Source organism: Biomphalaria glabrata, chromosome 17, assembly GCF_947242115.1.
Source record: "Biomphalaria glabrata chromosome 17, xgBioGlab47.1, whole genome shotgun sequence".
Lineage (NCBI taxonomy): Eukaryota > Metazoa > Mollusca > Gastropoda > Planorbidae > Biomphalaria > Biomphalaria glabrata.
This window is the reverse complement of record NC_074727.1, coordinates 25,252,345-25,272,454: the sequence shown is the minus strand read 5'-3', so window position 1 is coordinate 25,272,454 and position 20,110 is coordinate 25,252,345. Positions and strand designations below refer to the sequence as shown.

At 34.5% G+C, this 20,110-nt stretch overlaps 2 protein-coding genes across 6 annotated transcripts in view; one reads left to right on the top strand and one right to left on the bottom strand.

Annotated features, from left to right (window-relative positions):
* LOC106067129 (uncharacterized) overlaps positions 1-8,300 on the top strand; it is a 54,267-nt gene extending 45,967 nt beyond the window's left edge. For all 4 annotated transcript variants that reach the window (XM_056014929.1, XM_056014931.1, XM_056014930.1 and 1 more), the window contains 2 exons: positions 740-2,094; positions 4,937-8,300. In XM_056014929.1, the coding sequence (XP_055870904.1) occupies positions 853-2,094; positions 4,937-5,194 (1,500 nt within the window). In that variant the 5' untranslated portion in view covers positions 740-852 and the 3' untranslated portion in view covers positions 5,195-8,300. The remainder of the gene's footprint in view (positions 1-739; positions 2,095-4,936) is intronic.
* LOC106067128 (uncharacterized) lies at positions 7,892-19,984 on the bottom strand. Of its 2 annotated transcripts, none has more exons than XM_013226264.2 (5): positions 19,854-19,984; positions 16,331-16,562; positions 15,043-15,117; positions 13,478-13,614; positions 7,892-12,272 (listed from the first exon to the last, which is right to left on the bottom strand). In XM_013226264.2, exons 2-5 carry the CDS (start codon positions 16,499-16,501, stop codon positions 11,966-11,968), a joined length of 690 nt encoding a protein of 229 aa, XP_013081718.1. In that variant the 5' UTR covers positions 16,502-16,562; positions 19,854-19,984; the 3' UTR covers positions 7,892-11,965. The 2 variants fall into 2 exon arrangements, with proteins under 2 accessions (XP_013081718.1, XP_013081719.1); XM_013226265.2 differs by having other exon boundaries at positions 19,881-19,963.
* Positions 19,985-20,110: the final 126 nt, after the last annotated feature.

Genomic DNA, 20,110 nt, shown 5'->3' with positions numbered 1-20,110 from the left:
TAATATCTAGACTTTTTCTAATAAAAACTGACTATTGGGCATAGCATAGGATAGACTCGGCAATCTAGTCTCAAGATAGAATCTATACTATTACTAGATCTATTCGATTTTTATATATAGATCTAGACTAGAATTAGATTATAGATCTAAATATACTAACGGAGAGATGATATGAGGTGTTAGCTAGTAGCGTTGCACAAGAAACAAACCTGGGTTTTTCTAAACTCTTATACTTGGTATGTAATTGTAAAACAGCACCTACCTAAATAAATCGTAACTAGCAATCAAAAATCTATATTTATTGTAGTATATATATAGGTCTGTGGTTGTATTTTATATAGCCTTCGTAACTTCTTCTATAGAGAAATGACTTTTGTAATTTCTTTTACTGAAAATTGGGCTATTCGCGTCTGACACTTATATAATTTTTATGTTCAGCAACAAACCCTATTACGTTACATGACAGAAGAGTGACGTCCCTTTGCATTTAGAGGGCACATGTATAGTAAATGTTCTAAACCTAATATCCATTCTAAATGAGCTTAAAATGTTTATTCACTATAAGACTGAAACTTATAAAACCAACATATAAACAAGATGGAAAATATAAAGATTTTCAAAACATGTCGTTCATTAGAATAACCTTTTAAAACACTTGTTTATAATAATAGTAATATTAATAATATGTATCATTCATGATTTATTTAATCACTAACACTCTTGTTTATTTGGTGTTTAGTTTCACTCCACGCCAGTGTCCGTGCTGAAACCCACACTTTGACAACAAAATGTGAAAAACACAAAGTCCTAAGGGTCCAAATGTTGGATTCTTTCTAAAACGCCACGTTGAAAATGAAAGAGGAGTCTGAAAACAATGCCAGCGTCTCTCGACCTCCTCGAAAAATGGCTGTCGCTCCACTTCAGCATCCGGTGTTTGCTTTATCAGGCAGAAATATTAATATTGAAGAACAAACCGATATGCTTCAAAAATCATCATGCGATGAAATAGATGAGTATAGCAATGAAATCTCGACACCGCTCCCAGTACGAGTGAAAGTGTTATCAGATTTAGTTTCGGACGAAAATGAGGTATTTTGTGAAAAAGAAAAGAATCAATACAAAAATAAGAACAATGGAGCAGTTTTTACTGAAATACATGAATCATGTTCCACAAAGCTTGGTAGAGGTCTAGTCAGGTCTGCTACTTACAGAGATAAAAGTTGTACGCTAAATTACGATGAATCAAATAAGGAATGCCAAAACAAATCCAGTGAAGTCTTGGATAAAGATCTCTTCGCTTGGAGGGAGAAAGTTAAAGGGTGTGTTTCATTTCCTTCCCTCCCAAACAAATTCAGACCTTTACATAGGAGTGTAGGAAGCTGCAGCGGCAGGTTTCGTGAAGAAAATGCTGTTTGGTCTGAAATGGATCATTGCACGGGTAAAGAAAACGTCAAGTTCTACCTCCCTGAGCAAAAACCTGATTATCTCATCAATCCCAACCGGGTGGTGACTACGTACCCAGGGCGGACAACTCTTCACTATAGATCTTCTCTCAAACTTGAAAACGTCGTGCGCAACAATTTGCTTCAAGACAGAAGCAGCAGACGGATGGTAGATAGCGATGAGTGTCTGAAAAGCAGCAGACGGATGGTAGATAGCGATGAGTGTCTGAAAAGCAGCAGCTTGCAACAGGAAGTGTCGCCTTTCCACCAAGAACTCTCTAAAGAATCTTGCCACGGTGTCGGTGACGTGAACCATGTCAGCCAACCCTTTTTCAAACAAAACTCTGAGCCCCCGGAAAATGTTTCAGAGTTGAACTATTTTTCTGAAACGAAGAGCCCCCTTCAAAGTAACAAATCAACCACGTGCTCATCAGACTTGTCAGATTATCATATTTTGAAGGACATTATCACCCACCTCAGGTTACCAACGAGAAGGGCCAGTACGATGGCCTGGAAAGCCAAGTATGTGGACAAAAGTCCGGGTAATGGTTGGCTCCTATCCAGCTCAGATCCATGTTCAGACGATGGCCCTCTCACCCCAGAAAGAAAAAATAACATTCAGAAATCGCTAGAAATTTTGAAACTAGAGCTGGTAAGTTTAAATCTTAAGACAGTAGAAAACAAATAATATATAACAATGATAAATCTTGATTCTAGAAAGATTCTGTACAACTTCAATTCATTATGAATTTTGAATATTACTGATGTGCTATTTTTAAGTTTGATGTGTCACAGGGTCGTCATTTTGTGTTTGTGTGTTTAGAGTAGGACACTGTGTGTTTAGAGTAGGACACTGTGTGTTTAGAGTAGGACACGTGAATGCTCCACTTGAAAGTATTTTTTTCTTTGTATTGTTTATCTTTCTTCAGATTTTTATATCCTAGCCTATACCTCCCTGCAGGGGGTGGGGGGGCAGGTGATGGCAGGTAGGTTTCAAACCCGGAGCCATTGAAATAACAATCCAAAGCGCATACCACACGACCTGGTAGCTTGCTACAGGCAAGGCCTGACTTACCTACAAGCAACATGTTACAAATGAAATGAGGTTGCTTGTAAGAGTACCCCATGTTACATATTAATGGGGATTGATTCTAAAAGAGCACCCCACTCAATATAACAAAATTTTGATCAATTAATTTACCTATTAGCGGGTATAGCTAAAAATATTCAATTAGAATTATAGCTAGATTTAGGTATTTAGATCAAAAGGTCAGTGTTAAGTGTGCTGGCACGTTCGTCCAGAGGTGTGCTGGTCCCTTCTTGTACTGCCTAGGTTATTAGGTTTAACCTCCAGGTATACAAGTCAACTAATGTATGCAACAAAAGACTTTACAAAGTCGCAGGTAAACATATTTACAAAGTTTATTTACATGAGAAAAATAAATGGCCATCAACTCACAGGCCGACACAACAAAAAGTAAACAAAAGATACTCAAAAATAATATGGCACACAGCCCTAGTCATATGTTACATTATCGTCACATTCTGGTTATCAAAAATACAGGTCACAGGCCTCAGGTCAACACATGACCACTTTTGACCACTGGCTTACACAGCCATCTGAAGGTCACAGGCCTCAGGTCGAAACACGACCACTTTTGGCTACACTATGGTTACAGGCTTCAGGCTTACACTAGCCACTTTTAGCCAAAAAAAAACAACAAAATGGTCATAATGAACTATAGGCTTCAGGGAAACCTATGAGCCTACAAGCTTCATAGAATCCCACCTATAGCCATCCGTTTGGTAAAGCCCATCTGATGATTCAATACAGGTTGAATCCCTCAGAGACAAGGCTAAAAAAATATGTAAAGTCCATCTGATGATTCAATACAGGTTGAATCCCTCAGAAAAAGGTTACAAAAATATGTCACGTTTGGGAGTACCCCAGGATGCAGAACATCAGGGTAAAAAAATATACTGCCTGGAAATCATTTGGGGCTATATCTATTAATAAATACATTATATAAAATACAATAATACTAAAGACATACTTAGCCCAAAGATCTCCAGAGCAGGGCACACTTCTCCGAGTACCCCATGACACACGACCACTAACAGAAAAAATACTATACACAACACAGGTCAAGTGGTCAAGCTGGTAACTCAGGAGCAAGTGGCAACTAAACACAGTTTGCAAGGCCTTTTATAAACTACATAAGGGGAATCACTCCTAACTATACAAATAATCAAAAATAGTTATTTCCCCATTATGTCACAATTATATATATATTATAGCTTAGTGCCCCCCAATATATATTTAGCATTTACATAGAATATGTGCACTTAAGTGGGACCCCCCCCCCCCAAAAAAAAAAACAAACAACATGTGTTTCAAATAGCTTAGAGCCTTTACAAGATACGGCAATGCTTTGAAGAAAAAAAGGTAAGTGTTTAACTGTTAATGCTAGGTTTATTTCTCCTCCCTTTTCTGTGATTTTTTTAAAGCATTCACGCTTTAATCTTCTCGCTGGCGCATTATATAGATCTATAATATAAATATATAAATCAACATGTATGAACTTGTGAGTTTATTAAGATTTTAAATAGATTTCTAAACAATGCCCAAATCTAGCACAATCTTATGTCTACAAATAAATACGTGTTCGTGACTAAAGGGTCAAACCAATCCATCTTGTGGTCACTTTGTTTAAGGTGTTGAGTGCTGTATACTTGTTTCACGACTATTAACACAACTACACTGTTTCAGTTTCAGAGGAGTTAATCCAATTGAGAAAACTGCCTCGCAAACGTTATTTTCAGTTAAGGGAGGATCATATCGTATAGTCAAATAATGTGGTGTCATTAGCAATGGCTTCATTAATAAGTGCAGTCAGTCTACTAGATCTATAATACAATGTTTAAAAAATTGTAAACACAACAGAAGCCAAGAGCATACTGACCTATATACGTGACCCTTTCTAAGTGCAATAAAAGTTACCAATTATAATGAATCTAAGTCCGGCAATAGCATTAAGATTTTAAAAAGATACAAAAAGAAAAGTAATTGAATCGTTTGAAGCTTTGACGTCATTGATCCAAACGATCCACTTTTGTTGGCCAAAGGAACAATTTGATTTGAAAGCCCTGATCTATAGCAAGACGTTATTTGAAACGGTTAGGTTAGGTTTTAGCAGCACGCACCGGTTACACCCGTTGATTTGTCCCCAGGCTTTATATTGTTTATTATGGCCGGAACAAACATTATTATTATTATGGCCGGAACGCCCCCTTTTTTTTGTGTTCATTTTAATAAACGGGCCTCAATCAAACGATCAACCTAACGTGAAGTAATGTAACTGTTACAATGAAATTTCACGGCACGCTCTCTTTCTTTCGCTCTCTGGAATCCCATTTTTTTAATTTTTTTTTTTACCTGCGCGTTTATGTTAAATTGCTAACTATATTTTATTATGTCTACATGAAACTGGTAGATGAGCCTACAACGCCAAGATCAAGAATTAGCCAATCAGTTTCTCACCATTCGCCAAACGCTCAACAATCTTCGATGGCACGCTCAGTGTCACAGCCATGAGCAGCTTCTAGAGGAAGTGGAAGACGACATCGAAGATCTGCGCGATCTGTCCAGGGTGGTGGACACGCCCGCGGATCTCTTCTCCTCCACTTCATTTCTCAGACACTTTGGACTGACCCGCATGAACATCACAACCAGGAGATTCTCAACTTGTTGACCTCGACACTTCGACTGGTGACTGCCGAACTAGATCTGTCAATTAGCTGCTCAAGAAACAATTTTAAAGGGTCGTCCGAAAATGTCAAAGGAGAGAAATGACATGCATAGACATCTTGACTTATTGCGATGCAATGAAAGCAATCGATATTAAACCTGACATAGGCCTATATAAATATAATACATATTAGAAATGATATTGACCTCCATTTGGTTTCATAAACTATAGATCTAGTAGGCTTTTAAACTTTAGTTTTCCTCTGCACATAACAATTGACATTACCCTATAATAGGAGCATATTAGACAAAGAAGAAGATAATTACGTCCTGTGCGTGTCGTGTTTTTTCTATATAAGTACTTAAGGTATTGTTTTAAAATGATCTATATGTAGGAAGAAAAAAAAAGATAGCATACCTTATTTTTACAAAGCTTAAATCAAATCACTGTGTCTGTCTTTCCGTCATATAAAAAGTTTGAACATGTTTTTCCTCATATTTTCCATTCTCGGATCAATTTAAAAGTTTGTACAAGTATTCATTGAACCTGACAAGACATGAATTAATCAATAAACTTGTTGGTGGCTTTCGCTTTTGTGGTAGAGGGGCCAGCCATTTTTCGTTTGTCACGCTTTCTTCTGTGTCCATAGCTTTCTTGGTCACCATCTGTCTCCACGTAGTGCGGTCTAGGGCGATGTCTTCCCAAGGGTCAGTATCAATATTCACTGCTTTGAGGTCTCGATTGATTGCATCCACGAAACGGAGGTGGGGGCGACCAGTTATTCTTGAGTCAGACGCGAGTTGTCCTTAAAGAATGATTTTCGGGATGCGATTGTCCTCCATCAGGCGAACATGACAAAGCAAGCGCAGGCGTCGTTGTCTGAGGATTGCAAAGATGCTGGGAAGGCACGTTCGCGCAAGGATCTCAGTATTGCACACTCTCTCTTGCCGAGTGATTTTCAAGATTTTTCGGAGGAATCCGCAAGTGGAAAGAGTTTAGTTTTCTCTCTTGCTTTTCATATATAGGTAGTCCACGACTCACTGTCGTACAGTAGCGTGCTCAGAACGAATACCTTGTAAACCTTTATTTTGGTCGCTCTATTGACTTTCTGGTTTTCCCAAACTCTTGGTCTGAATCTAGCAAAGGTCGATGCGACCTTCCCTATGCGTTTTTTTTAATCTCCTCTTCTAGAGACAGGTCATCTTGAATTGTGGATCCAAGGTAGCAGAATTCATTTAAGGCATCCAGCTTGTTATTGTCAAAGAGGTTGTTTTTTTTTAATAGACGTTTATATCTCTCTCTAGCAATGTCTTGAAACAAGGTTGAATATTGCTCATGACGTTTATATCTCTCTCTAGCAATGTCTAGAAACAAGGCTGAATATTGCTCATGACGTTTATATCTCTCTCTAGCAATGTCTAGAAACAAAGTTGAATATTGCTCATGACGTTTATATCTCTCTCTAGCAATGTCTAGAAACAAGGTTGAATATTGCTCATGACGTTTATATCTCTCTCTAGCAATGTCTAGAAACAAGGTTGAATATTGCTCATGACGTTTATATCTCTCTCTAGCAATGTCTAGAAACAAGGTTGAATATTGCTCATGACGTTTATATCTCTCTCTAGCAATGTCTAGAAACAAGGTTGAATATTGCTCATGACGTTTATATCTCTCTCTAGCAATGTCTAGAAACAAGGTTGAATATTGCTCATGACGTTTATATCTCTCTCTAGCAATGTCTAGAAACAAGGTTGAATATTGCTCATGACGTTTATATCTCTCTCTAGCAATGTCTAGAAACAAGGTTGAATATTGCTCATGACGTTTATATCTCTCTCTAGCAATGTCTAGAAACAAAGTTGAATATTGCTCATGTTATTGAACACGCACAAACATTGAATCCATTTGTTGGTTTGTCCAGTGCCCTACTAGATTTAGTGTTTTAGTCATTTTTAGTCTTTCAAAATAACATAATGCATATTATATTGTCCTTTATAGGCTGCTAGACAACTGGTTTGAACGTGTATACTATTGTATTGATTACAATTATCAATAGTTTTTTCTGTAATCAAACTTAACATTCATTATCTATCCAAATGAATACAATTAGTTTTATATTCTTCTTCTCAAAAATAGAAACACTCTCTGTCTCTTATGCGATCAGTATTGTCACTTATTATTCAAACTTAATAACTCTATAGACCTGGCTATGTTATAACTCTATAGACCTGGCTATGTTAGAACTTATTTCTAGAAACATTGCATTCAAATGTTTTTAATTACTTATGATTTTCACTGTTTTGTGACCTCACTAAGTTCATGTACAGACAAATTTCAATTTAAATGTTTGATTTTCTAATGCTCATGTGATATTTGTGCTTTCGTTGCATCTATTACATACATAAAAAAGAACAAAGAATTAAATTATTTATTTTTTTGAAGTTACATTTTTTTTACATTTTAATTATATAATTTTTACTCACTAAAAACAGCACAGGTCGCCTTGTTTTTATTATACTATTATAGCAATAAAAGCTTCATAAATTGTCTGATTGGTAGAATAGAATTGCATAGATTGAATATATTTTCATTAAATATTGAAAATATGATTGAATCAACAGAAGTTATTTCCCCTGATGTTATGTTGTTTTAATTTAAGAAACTACATTATTTCAATAGAAACTAATGATTGCATGATTAGCATTTTTTTTTAAAATGTTTTTTAATTCAAATATTTTCTAATAAATAATTTATATTAATAACACAAAAACCAATAAAAGAACAAAATAACTGAAAACAAAGTTTAGAGGCCTGAAGTGAGACTAAACATTTCAATCAATACAAAGTACAGTGCATCAGTTCTATATACAACTGTTCTCTTACTGAATACAAACCCTGAGAGCTTTGGTTACAAGAAAGAAAATAAAACTACATGAACTGTTCTTTTTACTTTGAATTTAGTGCATAAGAGAATTTGGGTTTTTGGCACATCAGCACAGTGCATAACAGGAGCCAATTTATGGTCATACATCAACATTGTCACAGAGCGTAAGAATAATTAAAACCTAGATTTAAGATAACATTTACAAAAAAAAAAAGAAGAAAATCACTGATTTAAAAAGTCTACATTCAATGATAGAAACTAAAACTCAGATACAAGTATTTCTAGGTTGTTGTGTTTTTTTTTTCTTTCTGTAGATTTCTGAACATTGAGTTATTTATTATTGAAGAAAATACAACTTGGTTCATCAACAACACTCTGTGTGCTTTTTTGTTTAAAGAAATGTAATTAGTTAAGTTTAAACATTTTTAAAACAATTTTTAATTACTTGTGTCTTTAAAAATGACACCTTCTAGTTGCTTGGATAATTCATTTGTTTATTTAAACAAAATTAGCAACAAAAATTGAAAAAAAAAAATTTGAAAAAAAAAAATGGATTAAACCAACAACAAACTTTTTAAAAAATGTTAAAACAACTTTTCTCCATCAATAAAAAAAATGCTTCAAATGTAAATGCTTCATCAACTTATAAGGATTCATTGATTAACTTAGCTTACCAATACACTGTGTAACCATAATAAGCAAATGATTCATCAACTTATAAGAATTCATTGATTAACTTGGCATACTATAACATTGCATAGCCATGATAGGCAATTGATTTGGTTTCTTGAATTTAGGATTTCAAGATTAAAGCAACATGATTGCTTGATGAGCAACCAAAACAACTCAAAGAGATTCTACAAAAATAATTACATTAGCCAAGAAACCTAGCAACTTGACAATAGCAGGGTACATTGTAATAAGACAATTTCATTAATCCATGATATAGCTGATCAGGAAAAAAAACTGGAGCAGCAGATAGTATGCTTCAAATGTTCTAGAATACTGAGTAGTATGCTTACATCAAAAATGATTCAGAATAATGGTAACTTAAATTTGATAAAACACGCTAAAAATACAGGTCAGAATGTAGAAAACTTAAGAATACCTTGTTTTAAATATAATTTGAAATAGTCATAAATGATGGAAAATTACAGAAGCTAGCTTTTAGCTTATACAGTTTTCATTCAAGAATTCTGACATTTGTTTTAGCTTGTTTTGTTTGTTAGATCAAGCTTATGTCATTTATAACAAAGTTGGGGATGAAGGTAACAATGTAACAAGTAGGTAACAAGTTTCTAGAGGAAACTTTTTTCTTTCATTATAAGTACAAAGGTTTGTTAATAATCCTTTATAATCTCCATATCTTCCTTTATAATATTCATTCTTTTATCCACCCATGAATTTGAATAATTGATATAATATATTTATGTATTATACATTTGAAATAAATACATGCTAGTTTTAATTTATTAAAAAAAATCATACTCTGGGTATTCTAAAGACATTATGAACAAAATAAGAGACCTGTGGGGACACATTAAAAAACAACAACAAAGTAATACAATAAAATACAGTAAACATTGAACACTAGTTTGAACTGCCATTGGGTAAACCCAAAATACATTTGTGTAATCTGCAAAGAATGACAACTAACAGTCACAAAATGACAGAGCATTTGAAACCCTGGGAGGACTTGATTCCATTGTTTGTTAATTAAAACAATCTGCATGCTTAACACAGGGTTAAAAGCTCTCTCTCAAATGTAGATTAAGCTCTGCAATCATAAATTAACACTTGCTTTATGATTATTTTGATTAATCTATTAAATGAAATAGTATTTTTTTGGAGCTCATATGGTTGTTTGTAACAAAGTCAACACCAAGACAAAGACTTATTCATGCCACATATTTGTCTTACTCAAACATATTTTTAAGACAATATGACAACATGTGAAGACAAGGATAACTAGCATAAACTAAAAAAAAAAACAATTTGGAATTTTAAATTTATTTTAAAGCAAAACACAACTTAAAAAAAAACAACAACACAAAATATTACTAAAAACAACAACTTAGGACTAGGGATGTAGCATTACTTTCATGTGATAATAAAACAATCAATAAATATCTCAAAAGTAATTGCCATAAATATTGTATTATGCAAGAAAAAAAGTATTGTTTTGTTTAATTAACATAGGGTAAAAATTAAAAATATTGTATTATGCAAGAAAAAAAGTATTGTTTTGTTTAATTAACATAGGGTAAAAATTAACAAGCAGGGCAATTAGAATTTAAGGTAGAGCTGATGACTTTTGATCTGAAGGCTTCAGATTGAGTTCTGGATTTCAAAATATCTCCGCATATGTTTAATAGGTTTCTGAAAGTTGTTTGAAAAAAAAAAGTGATTGATAATTGCACTGGTCACATCACTCTCTTATTTTAATGTTGGTAACAAGTTTATACAGAAAACTTTTTTCATTAATTATAATTTGAGCATATTTAAAAAAAAAATTAAAATAATGACTAAAAACAAATGTGTTAGGGCAATACTCTTAAATGTAAAAGAAATAAACATGAAGTCTTTAAGCTCTTATTCAAAGAGAATTTAGCTTTAGACATCTTCAATACATGATTTATTGCTTTGAAATTAATAATCTCATAAATGATGAACAAAAATTATCCACACACTGAGATTCACAGTTCAACCCAAACCTTGGTATAAAGTGGATTGATTGATACTTTTCTGCATTCAAGAAAGTGATAGAACTAGAAAACACAAACTTTAAAGCATTTTTATGTGCCTCTCCATAATATAAAGATTAAGAATTCCTCACAAATAAATACAAAAGTGATGCATCCAAAACATGACATGGATTTTATTCAGGACAAAATTTTGCACTTGGATGAAAAGAAACGCAAATAAAGCATCTTGATACTTTTTGCAGACAGTAAATGGTTAATGCTTTCTTAGCTAAGCCATTAATAAATTAGAAATCCACTGGATATGTCTGAAAGGTCTTCTGTTTTTAAACAGAATGTAATATGGGGTTGTGTCTTTAACCAGAATCAATTATTAAGTTGTGTTTTTAAACGGGGTAAACTTTTGGGCTTGATTTTGCACAGGGTCAAATTATGGGTGTCAAGTACCTCTGATATATGAACAAAGCTGTTCTCTTTTGCATTACAATATATCATACAAAATAAGTTTAATTAACAGGAATAATATTTTGTACTCCATAAAAATAAGAAGATTTTAATTTTCTGTGATCTATTGAAAACTAGAATTCATCCAGTTCCTTTTACAAACAAAATGTTCACCTTTGAACATATTTTGTTCACATTTGAACATTTTTAATAAATTGAAAAATGTTTAAAACTTAATGAATCACAACTGATTATAACACACACACTTCTGAATTATAACTGATTATAACACACACTTCTGAATCATAACTGACTATAACACACGCACTTCTGAATCACAACTAACGATAACACCCACACTTCTGAATCATAACTAACTATAACACACACATTTCTGAATTACAACTAACTATAACACAGACACTTCTGAATCATAAATGATTATAACACATACACTTCTGAACCATAACTGATTATAACAAACACATCTCAATCAACTGACTATAATGCTCACACTTCTGAATGACAACTGACTATAACACACACACTTGTGAATCATAACTGATTATAACACATACACTTCTGAATCATAACTGATTAAAACACATACACTTCTGAATCATAACTGACTATAACACACACACTTTTAAATCACAACTAGATCAGTCCAGCAGAGGGATGAGGCTCAGAACACTGCAAGCCCCAACAAACATCTGGATACCAATCATGCTTAAACAGTCTTTACATTTGAAATGAGTATGGAAGCAGCCTGCATCTTGAGGCATTGTCTGAACTCAGCTGTGGGCAGTGAAGCTGCTGTTGCATGGAAAGTTGTTGTGGCTGTTGGTGCTGAGGCTGAGTAACAGGATGATGGTAGAGGATGGGATTGTTATGGGCATGCTGGTGGAGAGCAGGCTGGGGCACTGCTACTTGTATCGTTTGTTCCACACTGTACACATCTAGAGGCACAACACCTTTCTCTTGAAAACCACTGGCAATAATACACTCTTTGATACTACTTTTGTGTCTTTCTAAGAATGATTCAAACCTGAAGGTGAATAGAAACAAAATATTCAATTCCAGGATCATTTCATCTTTAAAACAAACTTTTAGGAATTAAATGAAGATTGAAATTTTACAGAAGGTCTGACAAAAGGAAATACTTTTTTCATAAGCTTTTTCATGGCTCTTCTTTAGTCTATGCTTTAGGAAATAGTAAGAAGTTCTTCTCATCTTCACTGTACTCTAGCTAAACAAAAGGTTTATCTCTGGGATAATTTGAGCATTCAAAACAGAAATGTTCTACATTTCAAATAGTTGACAATATTCTCTACTCTGATTGGGGGATTGATATTACCCATTTACTGGGGATAAACCAAGTGTCATGTAGCCACCATAATGTGATTCTCTTCTTTAGTAGCTCAGCATTTCATTTTAAGTATTGTAGATCAGCTCTTTTTGCTATGATCATGCTCTCCTTTTGATAACTTAAGAACTGAAAGTCAATAGAAAGTTTATGTTGTGAAAATTTAGCCAACATCTTAGAAGGATTGTTGGTATTTGTTTTTTAACTGATCCTGCATATTCATTAAAGATGACAGTACTCAGAGAGTTCCAGTTGTCTCCACCAGATTATCTCTAATAAACCAACTGACACTTGAATGGATTCGGATTTTAGAGTTTTGGCACATCGGCACAATTAAGGCCATGTCAAGCCCATAATTTCCTGGAACTTGAAGTAAATGAACACTGGATAAGGCACCTTCCTCCAAATGTATGAATAAAAAAGTGTTTCTATATACCTAATGCTAACTGTCTGCAAATTAAAGTTAATCCAAAAATATTTATTTCTTTTCCCTATATTTTTTATCTACCCTGTTAAAATCTCATTTATAGAGTAGTTCATTGTTACATGCATAGTAAAGGTTAGGACTTCTTTATGATATACTGCTAGTATTAGGGTGGGGAAACCCTGTTGTAGAAAGCTGGTCACTGTTGGAAACAGAAGGAAAAATCTGCTATAATAAGCTGGAGGAAAACTACCGATGACAGCAGTGGGGAAGCCTGCCTTAATTCAATTAGTTGCTACTAATCAAGGGACCCCCTGATTTAGTGTGCTGACCACTTATAATATGATGAATGAAACACCCCTTAGCAAATGGGCCTCTGACAACAACAAACTATATGGATTCCAGGTTGAGTATATTTAATAGATTACTAGTTTTTAAAAAATTGTTAACAGATTTTAATTACCATTCATCATTGGGTAAATTATTTTCAAACTTAGTTTTTCTTTCAGCCTTGTTCAGCATGTCTTGAACTTTGTAGAGAACATCCTGTCGAGTCCGCCCAAAGCCAGATCGGTACATGTTGATGATAAACTCTACCAGCTGTTAATGTGAACAAGAAGTTTCACATAAGCAGAAGCCTTAATTAAAATCATTCAGTGATATCATAAGGTTAGCAATAACAATCCTTTCAACAATATTTCTAATTACACTGATCTCCCCTTTTAATCCCCAAAACCCACACAGAATAATCAAAATAAGATCAACCTTTTAAAAATAATCTAACTGCAAACAAGCAACAAAACGCTCATGCCAAATTGACCATACTCTCGAAAATAGAGACTGAAATTCTAACCACGAAAAAGAAAACCGAGGTCATGAGAATCAATAACAGACAAAAGAGCCTAATGGCACTACAGGGGAAGAACTTCCTGGATATGGACCAAATTCACCTATCTGGAAAGTAGGGTTAATAAAAATGGTGGAACCGGTGATGATTTACAAAATCACATTAATAAAGCTAGGTTTGCCCTTATCACTCTTCAAGCAATTTGGTATTCCAAAGCACTGCGAATCTTGAACACAAATGTTAAATCAGTCCTTCCATTTGGTTCAAAGTCATTGAAAGTTACAAAAACAAAATGGAAAAACTCTAGACCTCCGCTAAAAGTTGCCTATGCTGGATATCGGGAATCAGAAGGCACAAAAAGATATTTAATTTCAACTTGTCGGAGAGCACCAAGCAAAAACCCATAGCCCAAAGGGATAATGAACAGAAGAGAAGCAGATTGATTTAAAAGAATGACAAAAGAGATTGGTAAATGACATCAGAAAGTGGACTGGCCTAAGTTTGACAGACTTATTTAAGAACAGTAAAGTACTAAACAAGATGGAATGAAATTATGACTGAGTTCAAATTTGTTTTTGAAGTACCCCTCCCTTTTCCTTTTCTCTGGAGAAGAAGAGAATAAACCAAAAATAAGAGTCATAAAAAAAAACTACAATGGAGGATTAAAAGTTAACTCATGAGTTTTTAATTCACTCATTTACTCATCAAAATGAATTTGAGTTTTAATTAGCATATTTAAAACAGATCACAGGTTGTAAAAACCAAGTTAAATTCAAATAATGTGAGTGCACAGAATGAAACACTCAAAGAGATAGTAATTAACATACATACAAGTAATTAATACACATACATTTTTTGGGCTTACAATAGTTATTAGTACTTTATAATTATTATTTGCATTCAAACAGAAAAGGTAGTTTGACTTAAATCTATACCTCGATTGAATAGAAAACAAATAAAAACCAGCAGAATAGAAGAACAAGAAAATGTACAATAGGAAATATTTATTGACATATATCGCAGTCCTTAGGAATTCATCAAAATTGTTGGTACTGATAGACAACTTCTGAATCACAACTAGATCAGTTCAGCAGAGGGCAGACAACTACTAATATGCCGTATATATTCCCATAAAAAATACAACTTCAAGCCAAGAGAGATAATCAGAACAAATATCTTACCTCTTTTTCTTCTTTTTTTGAAAGAATTGTCTTTCCTTTAAAGCCGGCTGGAGGTTTTGGAATTCTGTGCTTGTACTAAAAAAAATATTAATAAAAGCTACAAATAGATTCATCAATAATGAATATAAAACTGATTGATGGAAACTGCATGAAGGTCACACTGTCAGGCTCAGAGTCAAAATTCATTTGAGTAAGGGCCTAAAAGGCTCAAATCGTCCCTTGAAAGTCCTGGACAGAAAACCTGCTGTTATTCATAAAGCATGCATGTCAACATAAAGGTCAAGAACTTGTAAATTCCCAGACATGTTAGACTGAAATCAGGGCTCTCAAAAAGAATATGAGACACAGTTTCCTCTTCCTCCACAAAGTGGGGGCACCATGAGTTTGGCCTGAGCCATGTCAAATATAAACCAACAGGACAATGACACATCCTACACTGTGCTATAATAGCTTGTACAGACCTGGGCAGCCTCCACCACAGATAGGCTTGTTCAGGGTGCCTTATGTGCTCCCAGACTTGTCCCAACACACAAACCAATTTTCCATTTTTTAGCATTTAAATTGTTGTCAGAGTATGACGTAACTCACTGGCTGATTGGTAGGTAATGTTAGCCATCTCTAGCGATCCAAGGGAATCGTAATGGAGGCTAGCATTTTTTTTCTTCATGCACATTATTTTTGAGAAAGGTCAACAATTGGTCATTTAACTAGCTATATAAACCATTGACAAGGATCAGAAGTGTTAACCACAGGAAAAAACATCCTTAAAGGATTGGTTTAAATGAAGGGACACAGTTAGGTGCCTTCAAAAACAATCAAGGTTTAGCATGATCTTCTGTCTATGTGCATCAAGATAGCAGTGGAGTCTGATTTTTACCTTGAACTGCTAATTACATTAGATGCATGCATTGATAGAGTTTGATTCTATTTTATTGTCTGGCTCTGAGTTTCTTTGCCTGTCTTACTCTCTTGGCCATTTTCTTGACTTTACAAACAGAAACTCCAATATTTAGAGCTCCATGCCATGTCTAGTTCTTGATTTAATTTTCTAGAGTTAATGGTGTTGATTCCATGTGTTTTTGAAAGCAACCTGCATTAAAAAGGCTTATTAAATGTTAAACCAGCATACATGTAATTTGAATGATTGTCGACAGCCAATAGAGAAGAGAGCAGTGGTAAAAGAAAAAATATCAAAGGAAGAGCTTTAACAGGAAATAATTAAAAAAAAAAAAGGTTTAATAAAAAGCTTTCCTAAGAATAATTATTATGAGTTAAGAACTTTACTTACAGAAGAGTGTTTCGGCAAGTGACTGCGCAGAGTACTGCGAGGTATATTGTATGCTTTAGCTGCTACTCTTTGTGACATTTTACCACTTATTACTGCATCCACAGCATTTATCATCATTCGTAAATGTTCTGTATTATTGTGCGGAGGATCAGCACTGACAATGTACTCCATCTTTGCCTTCTAAGTTCTAGATTCTAATATCTAGTTAAAGCAGCTGTTTTCAAGTTAGTGCCTGTAAATGTGATGTTAAATGTATCATATTCATATATATTATATATGTTATTATTAAATACACAAACAGATTTTTAGAAATTTGTACTAGAATCTAGATCTACATAGATCTAGATATCTATATAAAATATAAGTATATATAATAGTAGCTATATAGTCTTATAGTCTACTTTAGTAATGACAATGAATCTTAGAAATCTTAGTAGATCTAGCTCTAGTCAGGATACTATAGTGACACTATAGTGTCAGTGTCCAGTTTTAGAACCTCTGTGACATGAAGTGACACTCAGTCACCTATTGTAATATTCCGTGCGGGCAAGCACGAGGTTATGTGAATAAGTTAAAGTACTCTGAAATAAGGGTCAATGTTAGTTAGTTAGTGAAGAACTCCAGCAGAGAGTGGATGTACGATTTTCTCTGTCTGTAATATGTACCTTAATGAATTTGATCTTATGTTAACTTGAGAGATTTCTTCGGACTTATATTGTGAACATTTTATTGATGTGATTACTTATTCTACATGGCATGAGCAGCCAGTATTTATTGGTCTATATTTTATGACGGCTGAAGTCGCCAATATCTTTTGTAATTTATCTTATATATAATAAATTTCACGTCTGCTACCAGTGTATTTGTCAGTAATTCTAAATGTGTCGTTGGAGACTTTAGTATACTAGTATCGTTGCGCACTTGCAAATCTAGTGCGTCTAATAAAGTACATCGTTAAGAGGAGTATTATAGCCATACCAGAAGAGGTACCTACAACACACGGATACATCCACGTCGCCACGCCTACAGCCAAAACCAGGTAGCGACATATAGTCACTTTAAACTATTACTATAGAAGTATAGAGGGCTATAGGCTACTACTATAGGTGAGTATAGTGATAGATCAATAGATAGATCATTAGATCTAGATTTAGATTAGAATAGCTGATTGATAATTAATACTAGATCTAAATTCTAATTATTAATAGTAATACTCATGGTCTCATCTCAGGACTCAGGCTCAAGTAATAGATCTACTTCTACTTCTAGAGAGTTAGAGTCTAGACTCTAGCAGACTAGACCTAGTGGTCAGTAGTGCCTAGTCCTAGTGACGACCTAGTCAGGGTCAGGTTAGAAGTCTAGTCGACTCTTAGCTTCAAGCTTGTCACTCTAACTATAGTTAGTACTCTAGTACTACAACTAGAATCTAGATCTAGAATCTAGATCAGTGTTTCTCAAACTGTGTGCCGCTGAAGATTTGCAGGTGTGCCGCGGGAGTTTTCAGAACGCTACACGTGCAGCGTTACACAGGTCTGCCTACTATTAAATTTGTATTTTACGTTGGGATGACATCCCAACTTACAAAGACCAGTAATAGTAGAGGATCTCTCCATTATGACCGAAAGGGGTGTTAGCTATTCAGGTTATGGAATTTGAGGCGCTTGTTCCAAGCAAATTGAAGAGACACTTGGAAACAAAACCTCCAGCTGTAAAAGCGCAACTGAAGGAATACTTGGAAAACATCAGAAACTAAGAAACATACGAACTACCTAAAGCTGCCAGAAAAGGGTTTGATTGCAAGTTATAAGGTTGCTCAGTTATTAGCAAAACGCAAGAAAGCACACACAGAGGCTGAATCAGTCATTGCACCAGCCATTGGACCCGATGCCTCCGAAAAAGTTAAAAAAGTTCCTTTGTCAAATGATACTATCTCGCGCAGAATTGAAGACTTATCGTCAGATCTACTAGATCAAATCTGCGAACACTTCGACGTGACTGACAATGAAGTGTCTCTGCTGTGGTCTCTTCAAGTTGATGAATCCACTGACGTTAGTGGCAAAGCCCAGCTGCTAGCTTTTATTCGGTTCATAAAGGATGAAAAATATGTCAACGAATTCTTATTTTGCAAAGACTTACCAACTACGAGCAAAGGCGAAGATATTTTTAAAGTGGTGAACGAAAACATTTTGCTAATCAAACTACATTGGAAAAACTGAGTCAGCGTTTGCACCGATGGCTGTCCTTCCATGCAAGGAAATAGAAAGGGATTCGTCACTCTTGTGCGTCAAGAAAATCCAAATGTATAAGTTTTTCACTGCATGATCCACAGAGAAGCTCTTGCCTTCAAGTCTTTGCCAAAAGATTTGATGTCTGTTCTGGATCAAGTGACTGAAGTTGTAAACTTCATCAAATCTCAACCGCTTGCATCCTCACTTTTCTTAGAGCTTTGTGATGCAATGGATTCAGACTACAAATGTCTCCTGTACTACACCAACATTCGTTTGCTCTCCATGGGAAAAGTGTTAAAGCGTGTCGTCCAAATCAAGGCTGAGCGGATTTCATTCTTGAAAAAAAAAAAAAAGACTTTGGATTTTCTATTCATGACGAGATCTGGTGGGTTAAGGTGACATTTCTCTCTGATTTATTTGACAAATTAATTCATTGAATTTAAGTCTTCAAGGACCATCGAAAACCATCATCACTGCATCCTCAAAACTGAAGTCATTTGGTGAAAAATTGTCTTTGTGGCAAAGTAAGATCTTGAAAGGAGTCTTCGCTTCTCCTACTTACAATGAATTTGCTTCAAATAAAGAAATTGCCTCCGAAATTCTGGACACTTTGACACACCTGAAGTCAGAATTGCAGCATTACTTTCCAACAGTTGGAAGTAATGAGTATGGATGAGTCAGCTCTCCATTCGGAAACAATAAAGCTACAAATCTTACAACTGAAGAAGAAGAGCAGCTCATTGATTTAAAAAAATGATGGATGGTTGCCTGGATGTGTTTTGGATTTCAATCAACAAGTCTTACAAGTTATATCCTGCAATCAGTTTAAAAGCAATCAAAATAATTCTTCCATTTGCATCTTCATGGTTTTGTGAGTTTTGATTTTCAGCAATGACTGAAATCAAGTCTACGAAAAGAGAGAGACTTCTTACAATAGACGATGAAATGCGAGTTTGTTTGTCGACTTTGGAGCATCGATTAGATCGCATTTGCTCTCAAAAACAGGCACACTCTTCACATTAAATGTAAAACTTAAAAACAGGTAAAATATTTTTTTCTTTTTATTATAAAACAACTATTGCTCTTCGTGGTGTGCCGCGAAATTTTGTAGTTTTTTTAGTGTGCCGGCAGACAAACAAGTTTGAGAAACACTGATCTAGTCTAGATCTAGACTCTAACTCAACTACTCTAAGACTTAAATGTCTTGACTTAAGTATGATGATTAGTTTAATTTCTAATAGATCTCTTATTCTCTAAGATACACCATCGGTAATAATAGAGTTGGTTATAGATACCTAAATATATAACATATAGAAATGTACATGTAATGTGTAGATCTAGATCTAATTCATTTACACCCAGTTACAATGGATCGGCTGCCATGTTCAAGTGAATGATGTTGTTGACAAACTTATAAATAAAGCAGATTGATCTCCCTTGTCTATTATGCTGTCCTGTCCCTGTTTAAAGTTTAAACTGGGAATAAAACAAGATTCTAAACTAATACCTCCGATTAGATTAAATATTGATTAGATTAAATGTTGGTATGAAT